Source organism: Bufo bufo, chromosome 4, assembly GCF_905171765.1.
Source record: "Bufo bufo chromosome 4, aBufBuf1.1, whole genome shotgun sequence".
Classification (NCBI taxonomy): Eukaryota; Metazoa; Chordata; class Amphibia; order Anura; family Bufonidae; genus Bufo; species Bufo bufo.
In genome coordinates this window covers 98,255,230-98,273,589 of record NC_053392.1, presented here as the reverse complement: position 1 = coordinate 98,273,589, position 18,360 = coordinate 98,255,230, and the positions used below count along the sequence as shown (strand labels likewise).

The window sequence follows — 18,360 nt, the reverse complement described above, 5'->3', positions numbered from 1 at the left end:
CTGCTATTTGGTGAATAAACACATTTTTTGGGGAAGTGCCGTGGAGTTCGTTCTTTTTTATGAACTAGCTATTTGATTGACATAACTTTATTTCATAGTTGCCAACTGTCCGGAATTTGCAGGGACTATCTCTAATTTTAATTGGCAAAATAGGAAGAGGTGGTGTTAATGCATGCCCCATGATATGAATGAAAGGAGGACATATATTAGGAATGACCATATTGCGATCCAAAAACATTCTGCTAGCCTGACTCTACTGGAAGCCTTATTCAGGTGAATGCATTTAGCAAAACACAGTTTTTTTAACCACATACCACTTTCACGGTGGCCAAGATGTTTATCTGCCATGGTCCTAGCACTGGATAGCTGTGGTCATCAATGATTTTTCTTCCATGGCTAAACACAGCCATAGCCTTGAGAAAGCTGTAGGCCAAAAGCTCACTCTCCTGAGTCTGACATAAGCAGGCACATTCTGACCCATCATGCAAGTTTATTTGATGAGGGCAGTTGGGGGTTGGATATACGTGACTATCATAAATCTCTGCCATTGTCTTATCACCTAGGGGAACAAAGGGTTGAGCAGGTTGAAATCTGTATGATCTTTCCTTTCCTCTGATGACAGATGATGTGGAACTGCTTGGCTGTTACCATGAGGTAAGGATAGTGAAGTTTATACAAATCACAAATTCACTTTCAGGTTTGCAGTGGCTTAATCTGATTGTCAATGAGGAGCCACAGTGTCAATGTATCTAAGATACGTATGTGATGGGTCTGCAGGAGACTCAATACAATGCATGGTTATACAACTTGCATTATTCATGCAAGGCTCATTATGGTTTAAATCTCTTTAGAAATAGCTCTTATCCTTACAAAGGCCATCCCTACTGTAGTGCAATGACAAAGCCTGTAGTAGTTGTTACAGCAGTGGGTGTGAAACCACTTTGTCAACCAACCTGTTTGACTTTGGGTTAAAACTAAGGGCATTATCTTGGCAGTCGCCTGCTATTCACCATTTACTCCATCTACAGAGATCTGGACTTCACTGCAGGGGAACCACCAGGCCACTACCTCTTGTATTAGTCCCAGTATGGTTGACAGCTGACCCACAGTGGTAAGAGACACAGTGTGGACCACCAAAGGATCAGGCAAAGGATCAGGCAGAGTTCATACGAACAAGACAAAACAGGTCCTAGGTCAGGGCTGGCAGCTAAGGAACACAACAGTAGACAGGCACAGGTTGGAATAGGGGCAGACAACAGAGAACAAACACCTTGGCAAACAACAAGCAGACTAGAAACTTAATTGCTCAGGCAAGAAAATAAGACCTGCAGCATAGTGTTATAGAAAATGCTGATTGGCAATTAGAAGCAGCCATGCAGCTGCACACAGAGCAAAGAGAGGAGGGGAGTAGTAGTGAAGGCAAAAATGGGAGTATTTGTTCAATGAGTAATGTTTCTAATAGACACAGAGAAGCAGTGATGGGCACGTGCCACCAACGTAACAGTTATAAGTATTACTTAAGAGCAAATTATCTGATATGCAGAAAAATGTTGTTTAGAGCTATGACTACTGTACAGATGTAGCCAAGCTAAAATTGACTCAGATAAGACATGGCACAGTTTTATCTTGGTTATCTCGTGACAAAAGCCATTGAAATCCATTGAAAAGTTAGTTATCTTTTTCTTGCCATTCTTTACTTAACGAGTTAACCATCAAGTTTAGCTCAGCTGCATCTTTATATTATGCTCAGCTTTCAAACTATAAAATACATATAGAAAGTAGATGTATTCATGAGATGGTGGGGCAGAATGTACAATTCAAATAAAAGTAGAGACAAAATGTATCTCCAATTTCAGTAGGAAGCATATACCGACATTACTTTATCTTTCCACATTTTCTTCTCTTCAGTCCCAAAATGAAGTTCATGTAATAAATCCAACCATGTTCAAATCCAATCACATGAAAACGGAACATATTCTATAGTCATTGTCTCAAACTTTTTTCTTTAGATAGACAATGTAAACTTTGACCAAGCAGTCTAAAGAAGTGCCAACTTGATCACAGTGGCTGATGTTGGATGATAAATTGGTTGCATTTGTCACAGTTTAGATAAAGTTGATACTCCTTATATGTTGGCTTATTTTGGGCCAGATTTTTGTGCTGCAATTTTGGAGCAAATTTTGGATGTGGTGACACCTTTTAAGCTGTGATCCCTTTCCTGCTAGCAAGCCCATTTGCTGCTAAGCTAGGGCTTCTTATTAAAAAAAAACTGAAATAATGTCTAAAACCCTTAATAACTGCATTATAGGGTGTTTATTAATAGTAAATCTGTCCCAGTGTAACCACATCACACCTGTCTGCTGCCCTAATCTACAGAATAGTAGCTCATGATGAAACAGTGCAAAGGGTTCTCGGAAAAAGTAAGATATTATTTTTCTCTAAAATGCTGCAGTAATATAAATATTGTGCTTGCTCTGAGGTTGTCTTGGTAGTATCAACAAATGAATGTTACCATGGCAGCCCCAGAGTAAGCAAGAATGCTATTTAATTCCCATCAGGTACACTAGAACCCATATCAATACGCTCCATGATTACCTTGCAGATGGGACAATGCGCTAAATGTCATCAAACTACTTGACAGTAACCAATGAACTGTGCAGCATGCCACGGTGGAGCAAAGTGCTAGGAAAGGTTTAAATTGTGCTTGCTTTAACATGTATATTGCTTGTATTTGCACAAGATACTAGTAGGTCATATTCACAGCCACCACCCGATGGAGCTGGTGTCACCTTCTATATATATATATTGTTTTAGGCGAGTCTGACCTGGCTTCTCGCATACTATTCAGGTTGTTATCTCGCATGTCATGGTATTAGGTTATGTTTAGGGGAGATTAGGCTTGTGTATATTTCATCCACTAAATGTTTTTTTGTGTGAGGACCTATGTACTATTGGCTTTCTTTGCCATTTGTTGGTCCATTTCAGTCCTATCCATGTTACCCATTTTTAATAATGCTGTGGGCTCACCTTATAATTAATGAATATGCTATGTATTTGACTTAAGGATCTTTGATTATATGTGTTCTACCTGTATTTCAGTGGTCTGTATTACGCTGGGATGGTGTTTTTTCTCTGTCCCCTTCCTCCCTTTTTTAATGGCAACATATACAATATTTCTATCATGTAACAATAAAGTATTTTTCTCAATTGGTTGTTCATGAGCTCTAGTTTATCTAGTCTTATGTGTACAACTGCAGAGTAAGGAAGACTACTTTAAAAAGACGCTTTGGCCTATTAACTACCTGTGCAGCCGTGAAAGCATTTGTGGAAAGTGCATTGTGTGTACCAACAACCAGTCCTTTGCATGCTAAGCATTCTTAGATCTGTTTGCCTTTGAAGTTTTCAGTAAAGAACCGTTCTGCTGCACAACTGCCCCATCATTGCTTTCTGCATTACTATTACACTTCTAAGTGTTGTCGTCACAAACCAGGACCCTGCCACCTCAAAACTTCAACATCCAAGGCATCTTAACCTCCATCAGGTAAGATAATCCCAGATCGAGAGTATGGAAGAAAGGTAGGTCTTTCTACATCACTGCAGGAGCCTAGGGAGTGTCAGAACCATGAGTACGGCCCCTCACTCATGCTCCTGCAACTTTAATGTGTGTAGAAGAACATTATGGTTGTAGCTTTTATACCATATACTGTTAAATGAATAAGGGGGAGGTCACATTGCTGTTCTGTCTTGTGTTCTTCTAAACCATCAGAAAAAAAACTTAAAAATATAAAAAATAGATCCTTTATTTTGAGCATCTGTTGTGCTCATTTTGCCTCTGTTTATGTCAGTTTCATTATTTTTGACAGGAGAAAAAGTCCTCCTCACAGGTTCCATTTTTTCTTCTTCAGTATTCCTGACAGATGAGGAGAACGGAAAACCAAATAGTGATGTGAACTTATAGTCACATATCTTTTCTATATTCTTTATAATCTTTCCTCCTCATTGCTACCTTTATCAAGAATGAAACTCTGTTAGGCTACTTTCACACTGGCGCTTTGGCTTTCCGTTTGTGAGATCCGTTCAGGGATCTCCCAAGCGGTCCAAAACTGATCAGTTTGCATTCTTAATGCATTCTGAATGGAAAAGGATCCGCTCACAATGCATCAGTTTGCCTCCGTTCAGTCTCCATTCCACTTTGGAGGCGGACACTGCTTGCAGCGTTTTGGTGTCCGTCTGATGAAACTGAACCAAATCCGTCCTGGCACACAATGTAAGTCAATGGGGACGGATCCGTTTTCACTGACACAATCTGGCACAATAGAAAACGGATCAGTCCTCATTTGATTTTCAATGGTGTTCAAGACGGATCCGTCTTGGCTATGTTACAGATAATACAAACTGATCCGTTCTGAATGGATGCAGGCGTCCATGACAGATCCGCACAAAACGCGAGTGTGAAAGTAGCCTTAGGCCTCTTTCACACGGGCGTTGCGGGAAAATGTGCGGGTGCGTTCCGGGAACACCCGCGATTTTTCAGCGCAAGTGCAAAACATTGTAATGCGTTTTGCACTCGCGTGAGAAAAATCGCGCATGTTTGGTACCCAAACATGAACTTCTTCACAGAAGTTCGGGCTTGGGTTAGGTGTTGTGTAGATTGTATTATTTTCCCTTATAACATGGTTATAAGGGAAAATAATAGCATTCTGAATACAGAATGCTTAGTAGGTGATCAATTGAGGGTTTAAAAAAATTTAACTCACCTTCTCCTCTTGTTCGCGTAGTTCCCGGTCTCTTCTATACTTCTTTAATGATGAGCTGTGGGCTAAAGGACCTTTGGTGACGTCAGATCACATGCTCCAATCACATGGTACATCACCGTGGTGATGGACCATGTGATTGGAGCATGTGATCTGACGTCACCACAGGTCCTAGCTGGTAGTTCATCTTTTAAGAAGTAAAGAAGAGACCGGGAACTACGCGAACAAGAGGAGAAGGTGAGTTAATTTTTTTATTTTTTTTTAACCCTCAATTGATCACCTACTAAGCATTCTGTATTCAGAATGTTATTATTTTCCCTTATAACCATGTTATAAGGGAAAATAATACAGTGAATAGACTGTCACCTAGCAACCATGCGTGAAAATCGCACCGCATCCGCACTTGCTTGCGGATGCTTGCGATTTTCACGCAACCCCATTCACTTCTATGGGGCCTGCGTTGCGTGAAAAACGCAGAATATAGAGCTTGCTGCGATTTTCACGCAACGCACAAGTGATGCGTGAAAATCACCGCTCATGTGAACAGCCCCATAGAAATGAATGGGTCGGTATTCAGTGCGGGTGCAATGCATTCACCTCACGCATCGCATCCGCGCGGAATACTCGCCCGTGTGAAAGGGGCCTTACTCCTAAGCAGTAAGTAACATCAGTGGTCTACAACATTAACCCTGTCATGACTATAGACTAAAGCTAGGTCTACACTGCGACTTTTGTAGCACGACTGATTGATTTTAACTATTAAACTACAGCGGCAGTCCAAAGGAATGTATTCAGTTGAATGCAATCTTACGGACTGCGGCTGTAGTTCAGTAGCTGAAATCAATCGGTCGCGATACAAAAAGTCGCAGTGTAGCCCAGGCCTAACATCTGATTGGATAGCAGCTATGACTCCCACTAATGTGTCAGCGTGTAATCATTTTCTTTCCTTCCTCACACATAAGAGCGTTTTCAATCTAATTGTTAGCCATTGGGTATCCATTTTGCTGAAAAATTTGGATTTAGAAAACTCTAGTCAGGCATAATGGGGGTAATTTATTATTAGGGTAATTTTTAAAGTCAGTTTTTGCTTGAATTTATCCCACATCACAGAGTTTGGTAATTATGGGGCATCTCTGAACTGTACATTTGTGTCTACTCTGCTTTGCTTACGCCATCCCTCAGTCCCCACTGGAGCAACTTTGTGACACTGTTTGCAATTTTTTACAAAATTGGCAATGATGAATCTTTTGTGAAACTCATTGGCATGCTTTACCGCACCCACTTCCCAAAGAGGAGGGGTGTAAAACTGCACACAAAGACATTCCGTGCAAATTTTCTACCCCAGGAAACAGGTGTAGAACTTTGATCCATTACCCCAAACATGTTTTTCATCTTTTTTTATTTTTGTTACATATTTCTCCATTGCCATCAATGGATGAAAAGAAGACATAAAAAAAAGTCATGTAAATGCAATGACAATACTGAGGCTGATAGCATTCAGAATAGGACAGGTTTTCCTCAAATTCTCTCAGTAGTGCAGCCTCAGGCTCTGTACCTGCAACCGCAAAAGTGATCACATCTTGGCATTGAAGTAAAATATTCAAAACCAGTTTTTACATTTGTAGTGCACCCTAAAACAACCTTCCTTTGGTAGATTTAATGGTAGTTATAATTGGGGCCAATCTCTTCACCAGTGGGACTGACCGCCACTAATTGCATTAATCCTATTTCCCTGCAGCAGGCTGATTAGTTGTCTGCAGACTAGGACAGTCTGCAGTCTGCATGCTATTGACAGATTATAGACTAATCACTTCCCTACAGCCGTACATGTCCTATTAGTGCAATAGTCCATGAGGTTAAAAGAAGCCATACCAATAAAGGCCAGATACCATAGCCTCTCTATGTATAAAGAGTTTACCGCCATTGAAAGTGATGGCATATCGCTAGGAATGAATGTGACCGCAGCGCCCCAAGTATGCCCTATGTGAAGAGAAATGTAACGCAACCCAACTTCACTTGCATGGAGCAATTCCCTGCACGGCAGCTAGATGGGAGTGTAGCTGTGCATGAAAAAAGCATCCGTCCCTCCAATCAGGTGATCATCAAGGGTTTTAGTGATATGTCGCTACTTCTTAAGATTCTTAAGTATTTTTCCAAAAAGTGGTTGTATGCTTTTCATATTGGTTAAAGGGGTTGATGTCACCAGTAGTGTTGAGCGAACTTCTGTTTTAAGTTCGGCGTCTAAAGTTCGGCTTCCGGTTAGCGGAGAATCCCGATATGGATGGCCAATTATTGATTCCGCTACCACGGACCACAACGGAATTCGGAATCCATATCGGGATCCTCCGCTAACCGGAAGCCGAACTTTAGACGCCGAACTTAAAACAGAAGTTCGCTCAACACTAGTCACCAGCACTGAAGGTCGGACTTTAGCACTGCCATAGCTGTTTTACAGTTAGGGTCCATTCACACATCCGTGTGTGTTTTGCGGATCCACGGATCTGCAAAACACGGACACCGGCAATGTGTGTGTTCCGCATTTTGAGGACCGCACATCGCCAGGCACTTAGTAGAAAATGCCTATTCTTGTCCGCAATTGCGGACAAGAATAGGACACGTTCTATTTTTTTTGGGATCAGAATTGCGGACCCGGAAGTGCGGGTCAACATTTTCAGATCCGGGCCGCACATCGTGCGGCCCCATAGAAATGAATGGGTCCGCAATTCCGTTCCGTAAAATGCAGAACGGAATTGCGGATGTGTGAATGGAGCCTTAGTGTAACAGGCAATGTTTTTCTAAGAGAAATAGAACAGGCGCACCATAGGGTAAAAACGTCAGGCAGGTAATAAATTCATGACTCCGCAATGGGGGCTCACCTTGTTAGGTTGTGCAAATGATAGGCACAACGCTAATGTAGGATTTAGTCAGAGGTGGTGAAGCCCAAAAGTCGGATGGTCATGCAGCACTTCATCAGGTACAGAAGGGGGTTTCTCTACACCGAAAGGCGTTGTACCACCTACTATAAAAATAAAAAAGTTCCTGTTTGACAACAAAGGCTGGTCTTTTTGCGCCGTGGGATTATCTCTTTATCCTTTGGAAATAGCTGTTTTACAGGCTAGCGCAGCGCTAAAGCCGACCCATTAGTGCCGGAGACATCACCAGGCTCACTGCTGGGCGGAAGCAGTGTGAATCTAAACAAACAGCGCTGCGTGATACAGCGCAGGGCAAGGGAGAGCATCAGAGCAGGGAAGGATCTGGTGTCCATGTCAGAGGGCCTGCTTGTTTGAATAGGAGGATATGTCCGATCAGCTCTGAACCCGGACAACCCCTTTAACAGAAATGAGACGGCATACTGCCGAGAAGATCAGATCACATAGATAGTCAGTTGTGTGCTAGCAGCTAGCGCACGGTAGGTGCACATGTATGCCTTATTTACCCTGTTGCAGAGATCTTGAGGTTTGGTGGAGAGGTTTTGTGGCATCTCCCTGCAGCGAGTTGACAGGTTCAGGATTGCGGTAGCAGCCATGTGTGCGGCTTCCATGTCATGGGAGTAATCGAAGCTGCTTTTGCTACACGTACTGCTGGCGCTGCTGCCTCCACCACAACTCATATTGCTACTGCTGCTGCTGGGGGCATAGCTGCTCGTTGTGCTGCTTGTCGGGCTGGAGTTCTTACAGTAACGTTTAGCTGCGGAGAAAAAAAAAAGATGTAATCGATCATTTCAAGACAGCAGGAATTGTCTGCAGCGATCTCACACTGGCTCCATTCAGTACAGGCATCTTGCTTGTTGAATGTTTCAGAGCAGAGATGGACGACCTATGACTCCTCATCTCTTGTGAAATTCTGAATTTCAGCATCCACAAAAGAAGTCATAGATGCTCTGAGCCCGAGAGGCAAACTGAAGAAAAAATGACTTCTTAAAGGGACACTACTCCTGAACTTGCATTTGAAGGCATTTTCCCCCTTGATATCAGGAATTTTAGGGCTACCCAGTGTCAGACTGAATTTCCTTGGGCCCACCAGAAGAAATGATTCTGTGGGTCCATCATCTCTGTATACAGGACTTATGCACATTCAATTTTAAGTAGTTTTTATCTTCTTAAAGGGACACTATTTCTGAACTTGCATTTGTTGTAGAGTTGAAGGCATTTCTTGTACTAAGGTACAAGAAAAGAAAAAAAAAATACTTCTTAAAGGGACACTACTCCTGAACCTGCATTTTTTTTGTATTATTGAAGACATTTTTCCCCTTGATATCAGGAATTTTAGGGCTTGGGCCCACCAGAAGAAATAGTTCTGAGGGTCCATCATTTCTGTTTATGGGACTTATGCACATTCCCTTTTAAGTAATTTTTGCTTATCCTTGCACTTTCAGGACTTACGATCAGTAAGGTTTAATAGGATATTTGGGGGATTTTGGTTCCAAAGTCAGCTCAGCTCTAAATCTTCTTCTCCTCTGTTTTTAGGGGCCTGCCCATTATTGTGTCAGAGCTTGGGCCCACTGGAGGATCCTCTAGTACTCTGGTGGGCCAGTCAGACCCTGGGGCTGCCTGTCATGGGAATGAGCAATATGCGATCAGGGATCCGCTTCCATTAGACATCCTGCTGTCCAAAATTGAAAAGAGTTCAGGACCTCTTGGTAAATGTTTGTGTTCCCTGCTGAAGTCTGTGTGAAGGCACACATGGAGTGCAAGGATGTAATACAGTAGATCATCCTAAAAGCCATCATGTGCCTAATACAACATTTTATAACCCCAGGGGGATTTTTTTATTTCTTTTTTTTATGACAATAAAATCTCATTCTCTATCATTAAAGTTTGGTTCATGTGGCTACCACAAAGATCTACTGAGAAGATGGCTTCACCTCTACAGTGGGGAACCTTGGATCGGTAAAGATGTGATTCAAAAAAATGTACCTGCCATTATGAGTTATGACAGGCTGTTCTGTCAGAGATTAGCCTGCCAGAGCTCTCTTGATCCGGCATTCCCAGTTGTTAACCGGAATGCCGGCATCTCCATTGACTGCAGTAGTTTTTATCTGGCTGAATCCCAGCATATTGGCCAGGTAACAGCTGGATCTCCGACAGACCCCATTATAGTCAATGAGGCCAGCGGGCATTCCAGTTACATCTGGCAGTGCCGGAACAAGAGAGCTCGGGGGTGCTGTTCTCTGCTGCTCATAACTGCAGTGTGAAAGAAGCGTTCATATAGCGTGAAGTCTCTCCATGCTGCAGACAGACTGGAGACTGTCTGGAGAGTTCTTTCTCCTCATTCTAGTGATCAGTCTCAGCACTGTCACCCCCACCAATCAAAACCTTGATTGTCGCTACAAAAAATATTGAACATTTTTCAAACCAGCACCTTGATCTGAAACTTTTGCATTTGCATGCAATTAAAAATTTTGTTTATTCAATAATATTTATCTCTATAGCACCACCTGCTGTTTGTTTCCTTATTTCTATGTCCATCTTGCAGAGGTGGTCGCACATGCTCAGTTCTATTCTTCAACTGCCACCAGCGGTATCTACTGTTAGAAGCTGTGGCAGTTACAGGGAAGGGGCTGCAGCAGAAAGGACACACACCACAATAAAGGATTTGCCCATTTAGAAAGGAGACGCCTTTTGAGCTGCCAGCTTGAAATAAATCTAGCAGAACAATTGTAGAAATGAATTAAAAAGTCACAAAACTGGCTTAATGTCATTGTGAGTCATTAGTCTCCACTGAATTTCTACTCCACCCTCTCCAGATTTCTGAAAAGTAGTGTGCAACCATGACCAGCACTGATGGATTGCAGGGTGGTCATAACCATGGAAACGAGCAGTGTATAATGTGATAGAAAAGTAAAGGAAGCCAGCAATGGAGGCAATATGGAGAATCACAATACATTAGTAAGTGCCTTGTATTAACTTTCTCTACATGATAAATGTCACTTGCTGAAGTCAGACAACCCCTTTAATCTAGGGGCTGGATTTCTGTTTCTTTCTGATACAGAGCTCCAAAACCACTGCATAAACAGTTAAAAGATACCATGCAGCTGCTTGTAGCCATCACTAGAGGGAGCTTAGGTGTTCACTGGATTATTATTGACTGTAATGTATAACACTATGCAATAAGCTCCTGAGCTCCCTCTGGTGGGGAATGCAGGTAGCCGTCATGTTATCATTGAACTCTTTGTCCATGCACTGGATTTTAAACTCTGTAATCTTGCAAGTCAAACACACAATATTGTATAATAATTAATAATTTTTAAATATATTTTACATTAAACAGGGGGCACAATGTCCCAGGCCACTTACCATCAAACCCTTTTGGAGATATATCCCTGGACTGCACCTTTGGAGCCATAGCCCTCTTTCCATATGCATGGTTTTCATAATTGTTATACTCAAACGTAGTCTTTGAATATTTCTCTAGTTCCTTGGCCAAGTTGGAGCGAGGTGTGGTTGTTGATACATTGTTCCTGTAACCGTACTGTGGGATTTCTAATTGCTTGACAAAACACATAGGCCTATAAAAGGGAATTAGTTTCTTGTAACATGAAATGCACTTTTATAGCACTGAAATGATTATCTGCATTGTATGTGGTTGGCACTGACGGGAGCAAACTGGCAGAAGACCTGCCCAAGCAGAGAATTAGAGACGATAACATGTATCATGGGCTGTGATTTAGGGACTACAGATAATACATTAATTATCACATTTTAATCAATACATTTATATAATTATTATTTTTTGTTTATAATGACCTCTAATATTACAACTATGAATTTTTGTACATTATACTTGTCTATTAAAATGAATCACGTTAAATAACATTAAACAATTTTTTTTTTCATTTTGGTGATTTTTATTTAAGTTTTCCATACTACTATCTATATCTTAAAAAATACCTAAAATTGTGTAGTTTTTACACTAATAGTAATCCCTAATAGTAATCCCTAAGCCTAAAATATGTCAAGACTTCCTATTCTATACAGGTAACTTTAGCAGCCATTGCATTATCATCACAGTCAGGATTACAATGATACTTTGTATAGGTAACATAGGATCCACCATTGACAATAGGCGACATCAACGCTTATCTCCTCCCTCCTGACCTCTGCACAGGTCACAGAGCATGCCTAGAAAACTCTCCCATAGAAATCAATGAGGTCCCTTTTGTCTTTGGCTCATGTGGCTGCTCTCAATGAACAGAAAGTCATGACATATTTTAGGCCTAGTGGCCAAAGCAAAAATGCATGATTTGGGGATATTTTGGTAAAACTATAGATTGGGTCTTGGAAAGTAAAAAATAAAAAATAAAAAACCACTAAAACTTCTAAAATATGTTTAATATAAAATACTTGATTCAAATAATAGGTCATGTTCTGATGAATATATTTACAACCCATATTCAGATGTTTAGAAGGTGATCCCTACAGAGGTGCACCTAGCCTTTCTGCTGCCTGAGGTGAAAACTGAAACAACGCCACCCAATGCCAATTTCTTAACCTAATCCCTTCCCTTCAGCCCATGGTGTCACGGACGTACCGAGACATATGGACGTCCCCAATGACAGTGAGTGGCAGGAGATCTTTGAGACTGGCAACACGTGGTTTGATTTGACATGTTTACCTTGTGGGTCAATAGGTGTCTGTGTTGTTTCTGGTACTGACCACACCCTAAACCTCCAGGTGTTGCAATTGTGGTCATTTTACTTTTCCTATTTACAGTTGTTTCTCCCACAATGCTGTGCGGTTTATAGCTTCAGTTGCAAAGGAGAAATGCACAGCTCACCAATTTTTTCTATTTCAGAAGATGCCTTTAATGCATAACATTTTGTTTTACATCATTTTGTTCCATCTAGAGAAAGTATCAATGTAACAGGCCATAAAAGAAACCCCGTTTCAGTCGGGTAACGACCTTTATCAAGATATCTGTGGCCTCAGTTGGACATGTGTGCTCTGGCCGCTTCTAGAGTTAAAAGCATCTTCTGAAAAATAAAAAATTGCTATGCCGTGGATTTCTCCTTTGAAATAGATTGACATACGTCCTCTACGAGCACCCACCGCCAAGGGTGTGCAGATCTCATCCTTTTCCAGTATAGCTTCAGTTGGACCTGTGGATAGCTGGTGCTTGGTTCCTGGTGCTGCCCCGTTCGTCGGCTGTGGACTCCCGTTGATTTTGGCGTCTTGTATTATAATGAGGAGTATCAGAACAATGAGGAGGAGACTGAGTCTTTCTCAGTGGGCGTCTCCTTCTTTTTCTCCCTGGCTGTGACGCTCTGCGCTGCGATTGGACAGCGCTACAGCCAGTGAGAAGGAGACACCCATTGAGAAACCCTGGCGTCTCCTCCTCCCTGTCCCGATGCTAGTAATTAGCATACTGAGCGGAAAAAATACCGGAGGGCACAGCGGGCGAACGGAGCGGCGCCCAGGAATAATAGTAAGCACTATAGGATCCCTGCTTTATGCCCTACCTAACATGCTACTTATCTTATAAAGTCTGGACCCATGAAAGCTCCTCTTCAAGTGTTACCTTTCCCTTTATAGTTTGGCTTTTCTGTGTTTTGCATTTCCTTGTCGTTTTGTGTTAGGCCTTAGGGAGACTCCCGTTCATCCTTCCTTTTGGAGGAACAGGATGTCTCATTCCTGTCACTAGTATCAGGGTCCTTTAGGGTTTGATAGGACTTTAGGTATTCCTGTGTATGAACTCACCTACCTCTGAGGTTTGTTCATACTGGTAGTCAGCCAGGTCTTTGATTAGGGTTTTCAATAGGAGGTGTCCATCTTCCTTCCCTAGTTTTCAGACCTTATTTCCTTTCCCCTTTCGTTCCTATGTTTGGTGTGCCGTTTCCCTCCCACACTAGAGCCTGACACATTGCCCTTCTGCTGCCCCCCTCTTGCCCCTATCTGGTGCTGCCTGAGGCAATCGCCTCACCTGGCGTTATTGGTGGTGCACCCCTGGATCCCCAACTTGGGACCTCCCGCTATGAGCCAGTGCAGAGAGCTGCTAAGTGGCAGGAGAAATTTCGGAGCAGGCAAAACTTCCCCTGGAATTATTCAAAGCTGATTTCTGTGGGTTGCTGTTTATTCATTGATTCACTGGAATAATAAGATTTGCATCTATGCATGACGGCGTTAACGGTGTATTAATTATCAGCTTATATCAATTTACCTTAAAACACGATCAGATGCTTGATTGGATTTTGATGGATCACAACTTTGATGTTTCTCTTGAGCTTTTGCTAGTTTCTCTGCAGCAGCAATAGGACATCCTGAAAGACTATAGAAGAAGATTTGTAATTTTAGATCAATGCTAATTATCTATGTATCTCATATCTATCTATCTATCTATCTATCTATCTATCTATCTATCTATCTGCGTATCTATCTGTCTATATCACATATTTACCTATCTCATATCTATCTAATTATTTATCTAGTATCTAGCTGTATATCTAGTATCTATCTATCTATCTATCTATCTATCTATCTATCCATCTGTCTTAGACGAACCTCCCGGCATAAAGACCCTTAAGACATGGTTATTCTCTCCTATATCTCCTATATTACCTATTAGCATTCCACCCATAACCCAGAATGCATTCTAACGGCATAGATATACATTGAGGGTTAGTCATTTGCATCTGGATTTGCAGAGCACAATTACAGCAAAGAGGATGAGATTTTAACAAATTGGAAATCAGATTATCACTGGGGATTTTCACCCCTTTCAATGTAGAAGGGTGACATCCATGGTGAATCCAGAACAAAATTTGAATGTAATACAAACATATTATGCAGCGAAATCCAGTACAATTTTTTTTCCAGTACGGGTGAACATACCCCAATTCTACAATTTTCTTATTGTCATTATGTTACTGCATATAAAAAAAAATTGTTCCTGACTGGTCATAAAATACGTTCTCTTGTTAAAAAATAAAAATTTTTTACGTGTATTGCAATTTTTGTGAAAGGCAACAGTCAGGAAAAAGTTTTTGCTCTGTGCCAAAAATCCCTCCATATCACACATTTCTTGATCTTGTTATATGACAAACGGAAACTTTTCAGTAGTTTAAGAAAGCAAAGTAAGCACCAGCTGTCATCTCTTCAGTTCAAGTGGGACTACCAGAAAGTGCTGCTGTAGTAGAAATGTCGTCTGTAGCAGTTCCAGACATGTCGTGCCTACCTTCTGTGAGAATTCCTGTTGCTGTTTACGTGACCTCTGCCGGTGCAACCTGGTGTAGGGCACTTAAGAACATTTTCATGCATGGCAAGAACTTGACAGGAGAAAAAAATATATAAGAAAGTAATCAGTATGAAAAATAAAGTACATTATAATAATTATAGATATTATATGTCTGAAATGACTCAAATTTTGTATTCTTACCATATAATTCTCTAATAATGACTGGATAGGTAATACTAAACCCTGATCAGTCATAACAAAATTACCATAATAAACCAAACAGCCATAGAAAAAACACCTGCCAAATATGGTGAAGATCCCATTGATCTGTGAAGGCATGGATGGCACGAGACCTCTGAGGGCCTCCTGTTGCGCGCCAATGCTGTGCTCCCACAAACCAGCAGTAAAATGCATTCAGAGGACTCCCGAGCTCACGGGCATAACAGAGAGGACTGAAGGAGGAGTCGTCTTAATGCAAGAATGAAAATAAAAATTATATAACCGGACTTAGCACCACTTGTATTATACACCGCCTAGGGTGGGTTAACACTAGCGTTAGGGATTCCGTTATGGCTTTCCGTTATAACTATGTTATAACGGAAAGCCATAACGGAATTATGGAACCCACCCTAGGTGTGAACCCACCCTAGGCGGTGTATAATACAAGTGGTGCTGAGTCCGGTTAAGTCATTTATAAAGAACGGAATGCCCAGACAGAATGTAAAACGGAAGCCTTTAAAAGGCATTCCATTTGCTTTCCGTCCTAATAGAAGTCTATGGGAAAGCATAATGGATCCATCTATCGACAGGACTTTGTTTTCCGTCTTGCATAACGGGACCCAGACGGATTCGTTTTGATTCCCATAGACTTCTATTAGGACGGAGAGCAAACGGAATGCCTTTTAAAGGCTTCCGTTTTGCATTCCGTCATAATACAAGTCTATGGACAGAAGAACGGATCCGTCCTTCCGTCTTATGGATTCCGTTATTTTTCATTATAACCATGTTATAATGGAAAGCCATAACGGAATCCCTAACGCTAGTGTGAACCCACCCTTACTCTAGTTTGGAGGGTGTTTTGGAGCTAACGGATTCCCTTGTCTGAGGGTGGGATATGACAGAGGGGGAGAAGCTGAGCTTTATAGGTTTATATGATTTGGAGCAGGATTTCTGAATGAAGGAAAGATCTAATGACAATATCTAAACAGGATGATTGACAGCCTTCTCTATACACACATTGATATAGTGAAAGTTGTCAATCATCTTGTATGGGTGGGGAAATCAGGACTCTCCTAGGATATCATATCCTGCTTTCAGAAAGGCAGCACAAATTAGGCTAGATTCACACTAGCGCTAAACTATTCCAGCAGCCTGCACCAGTAGAGGGACAGCCTGCTGGAGTTCATCGCGTCCGGCATAGCCAGAAACTTCCGGAGTACCTCCAGGCTCCATTGTCTATAATGGTACCTGGTGGGGATCCAGCTTGTTTCTGGCATTAGTGCTGAGATTCGGTCGGACAAATACAGTTGCAAGCAATGTTTTTTGTTCAGCTGAATCCCGGCACTAATGTCGGAAATAGGCCAGATCCCACTATGGTCAATGGGTTCCAGTGGGGAAAGGTCGTATCTGACTATGCTGGATATGATGAGTTCCAGCAGGCTGTCCCTCTCCCGAATCAGTCTTCCGGAACAGTTTAGTGCTAGTGTGAAACTAGCCTTTACCTCACAGGTTCACTTAAAGCTCAGTAAGATGGTGGGGTCTCCATGGAATCAACATGTTTTCTATTGTGTATAACTGCCATTAGGAAATACGGTTACTGTGTAAGGATATATATGGTATGCAATCATTTTCAGGCAGTGTTAAGAACAACAGGAGTTCTACAGCTGTTTCATCATCTCCTACCTATTAGCTTGTTGTTGTGGTAGTTGCTGGGCAAGAACCTCATGGTTAAGCAACCAGTGAGGTCACAAGATGATGATGGGAGTTTCTGACTCATTGGCAGGACTTGATTGGTTAGATTTATTTTTATAATGTCCTAGTTTCTTGCAGATTATGCTGGTGATAACATGTGGTATATGTGTGATCTTCTATTGCTTCCAGTCTCTATCTGCAGTGTAGTTGAGTCCCTAGTGCAGCTGTATTTAATTCCAGTGGTTTGTTCTAATTCCAGTTAAATGTTCTTGTGCTCTATTTCCATTATCCCTGGAAGAGACTGGTTCTAGTGGTGTTCAGGATCAGTAATGGTCAGTTCGCAGTGTTCGCTAGCGAACACATACGGGCTGCCATCTTTAGTAAGGTAGACTCATAGGTAATGCATAGGTAAGCCCTTACCTGTGCCTGTGCCGGGAGCCGGTCTGAAATCAAATGCGGTCACCGGGAGCAGGCAGTTCTGAGAACAGCCCGATGAATACCCCCTGGCGGCTGTTCTCGGAACTGCCTGCTCCCGGTGACCGCATTTGATTTCAGACCGGCTCCCGTCACAGGCACAGGTAAGGGCTTACCTGTGCATCGCCGGACGGGGTGAGTCTACCTTACTAAAGATGGCAGCCCACATGTGTTTGCTGGCGAACACTGCGAACTGACCATCACTGTTCAGGATTAGTGTTGAGTGAATCGAAGTTAACGAAGTGGACTTCGATCTGAATTTCATGAAAAATTAGATTTGCTAAAGCCGAATTTCCCCGTACTTGGTGGTAACAAATCGATTTTTCCTGAAATGGCAGTAAAAATGAAAAAAAAAAAAAATCATAATTACCTCATCCATTTGAGCGCAAAGAGGCTGCCACGGCCATCTTGCTTGAAGATCCCACAAGAAATCTTGTGCGCTGCGACGTATGATGGTACCATGCCAGCTGACGTGATGACTAGGGATGAGCGAATCGACTTCGGATTAAATATCGGATGTCCATTCGCTTAAAACTTTGTTCCAATACTGTACAGAGCAGGAGCTCCGTACAGTATTAGAATGCATTGGCTCCGATTAGCCAAAGTTATTGCTTCATAAATAAATTTGTACTGTAAAAAAACATTTCCCGAACTCGGGTTCGGTACCACTTAGAACCGAACCCGAGTTTGGGAAATGTTTTTTTAGAGTACAAATTTATTTATGAAGTTATTGCGCGAAGTCTCGCGAGACTTCGCAAAGCAATACCTTCGGCTCATCGGAGCTAATACATTCTAATACTGTACGGAGTAAGAGCAACCCCTAAAATGCTTTAATATTCATCTCAGATGCCATGATCAGTGATGAACGAGGTATCTGAGGTGTTCAATGTTGGGGGGCGGCACAATCACCATTTCCTGTAATTGCACCCGCTACTTACAAAATATGAGCTTCAAGACAAAGTAATTCTTTAGCCAACTTTTTTGTAAAATTCGTGAAGCAGCTCAATCGAATTTTTAAGAACTTTGCTCTAGTTATGAGCGGCAGGGGCAA

At 41.9% G+C, this 18,360-nt stretch overlaps 1 protein-coding gene across 2 annotated transcripts in view; it reads right to left on the bottom strand.

Moving 5' to 3' along the window:
- MYT1L (myelin transcription factor 1 like) overlaps positions 1–18,360 on the bottom strand; it is a 246,238-nt gene that overhangs the window by 73,058 nt on the left and 154,820 nt on the right. For both annotated transcript variants that reach the window (XM_040430991.1, XM_040430992.1), the window contains 4 exons: positions 14,925–15,015; positions 13,911–14,018; positions 11,051–11,262; positions 8,191–8,441 (listed from right to left, as the gene is read on the bottom strand). In XM_040430991.1, coding sequence (XP_040286925.1) covers positions 8,191–8,441; positions 11,051–11,262; positions 13,911–14,018; positions 14,925–15,015 — 662 coding nt within the window. The remainder of the gene's footprint in view (positions 1–8,190; positions 8,442–11,050; positions 11,263–13,910; positions 14,019–14,924; positions 15,016–18,360) is intronic.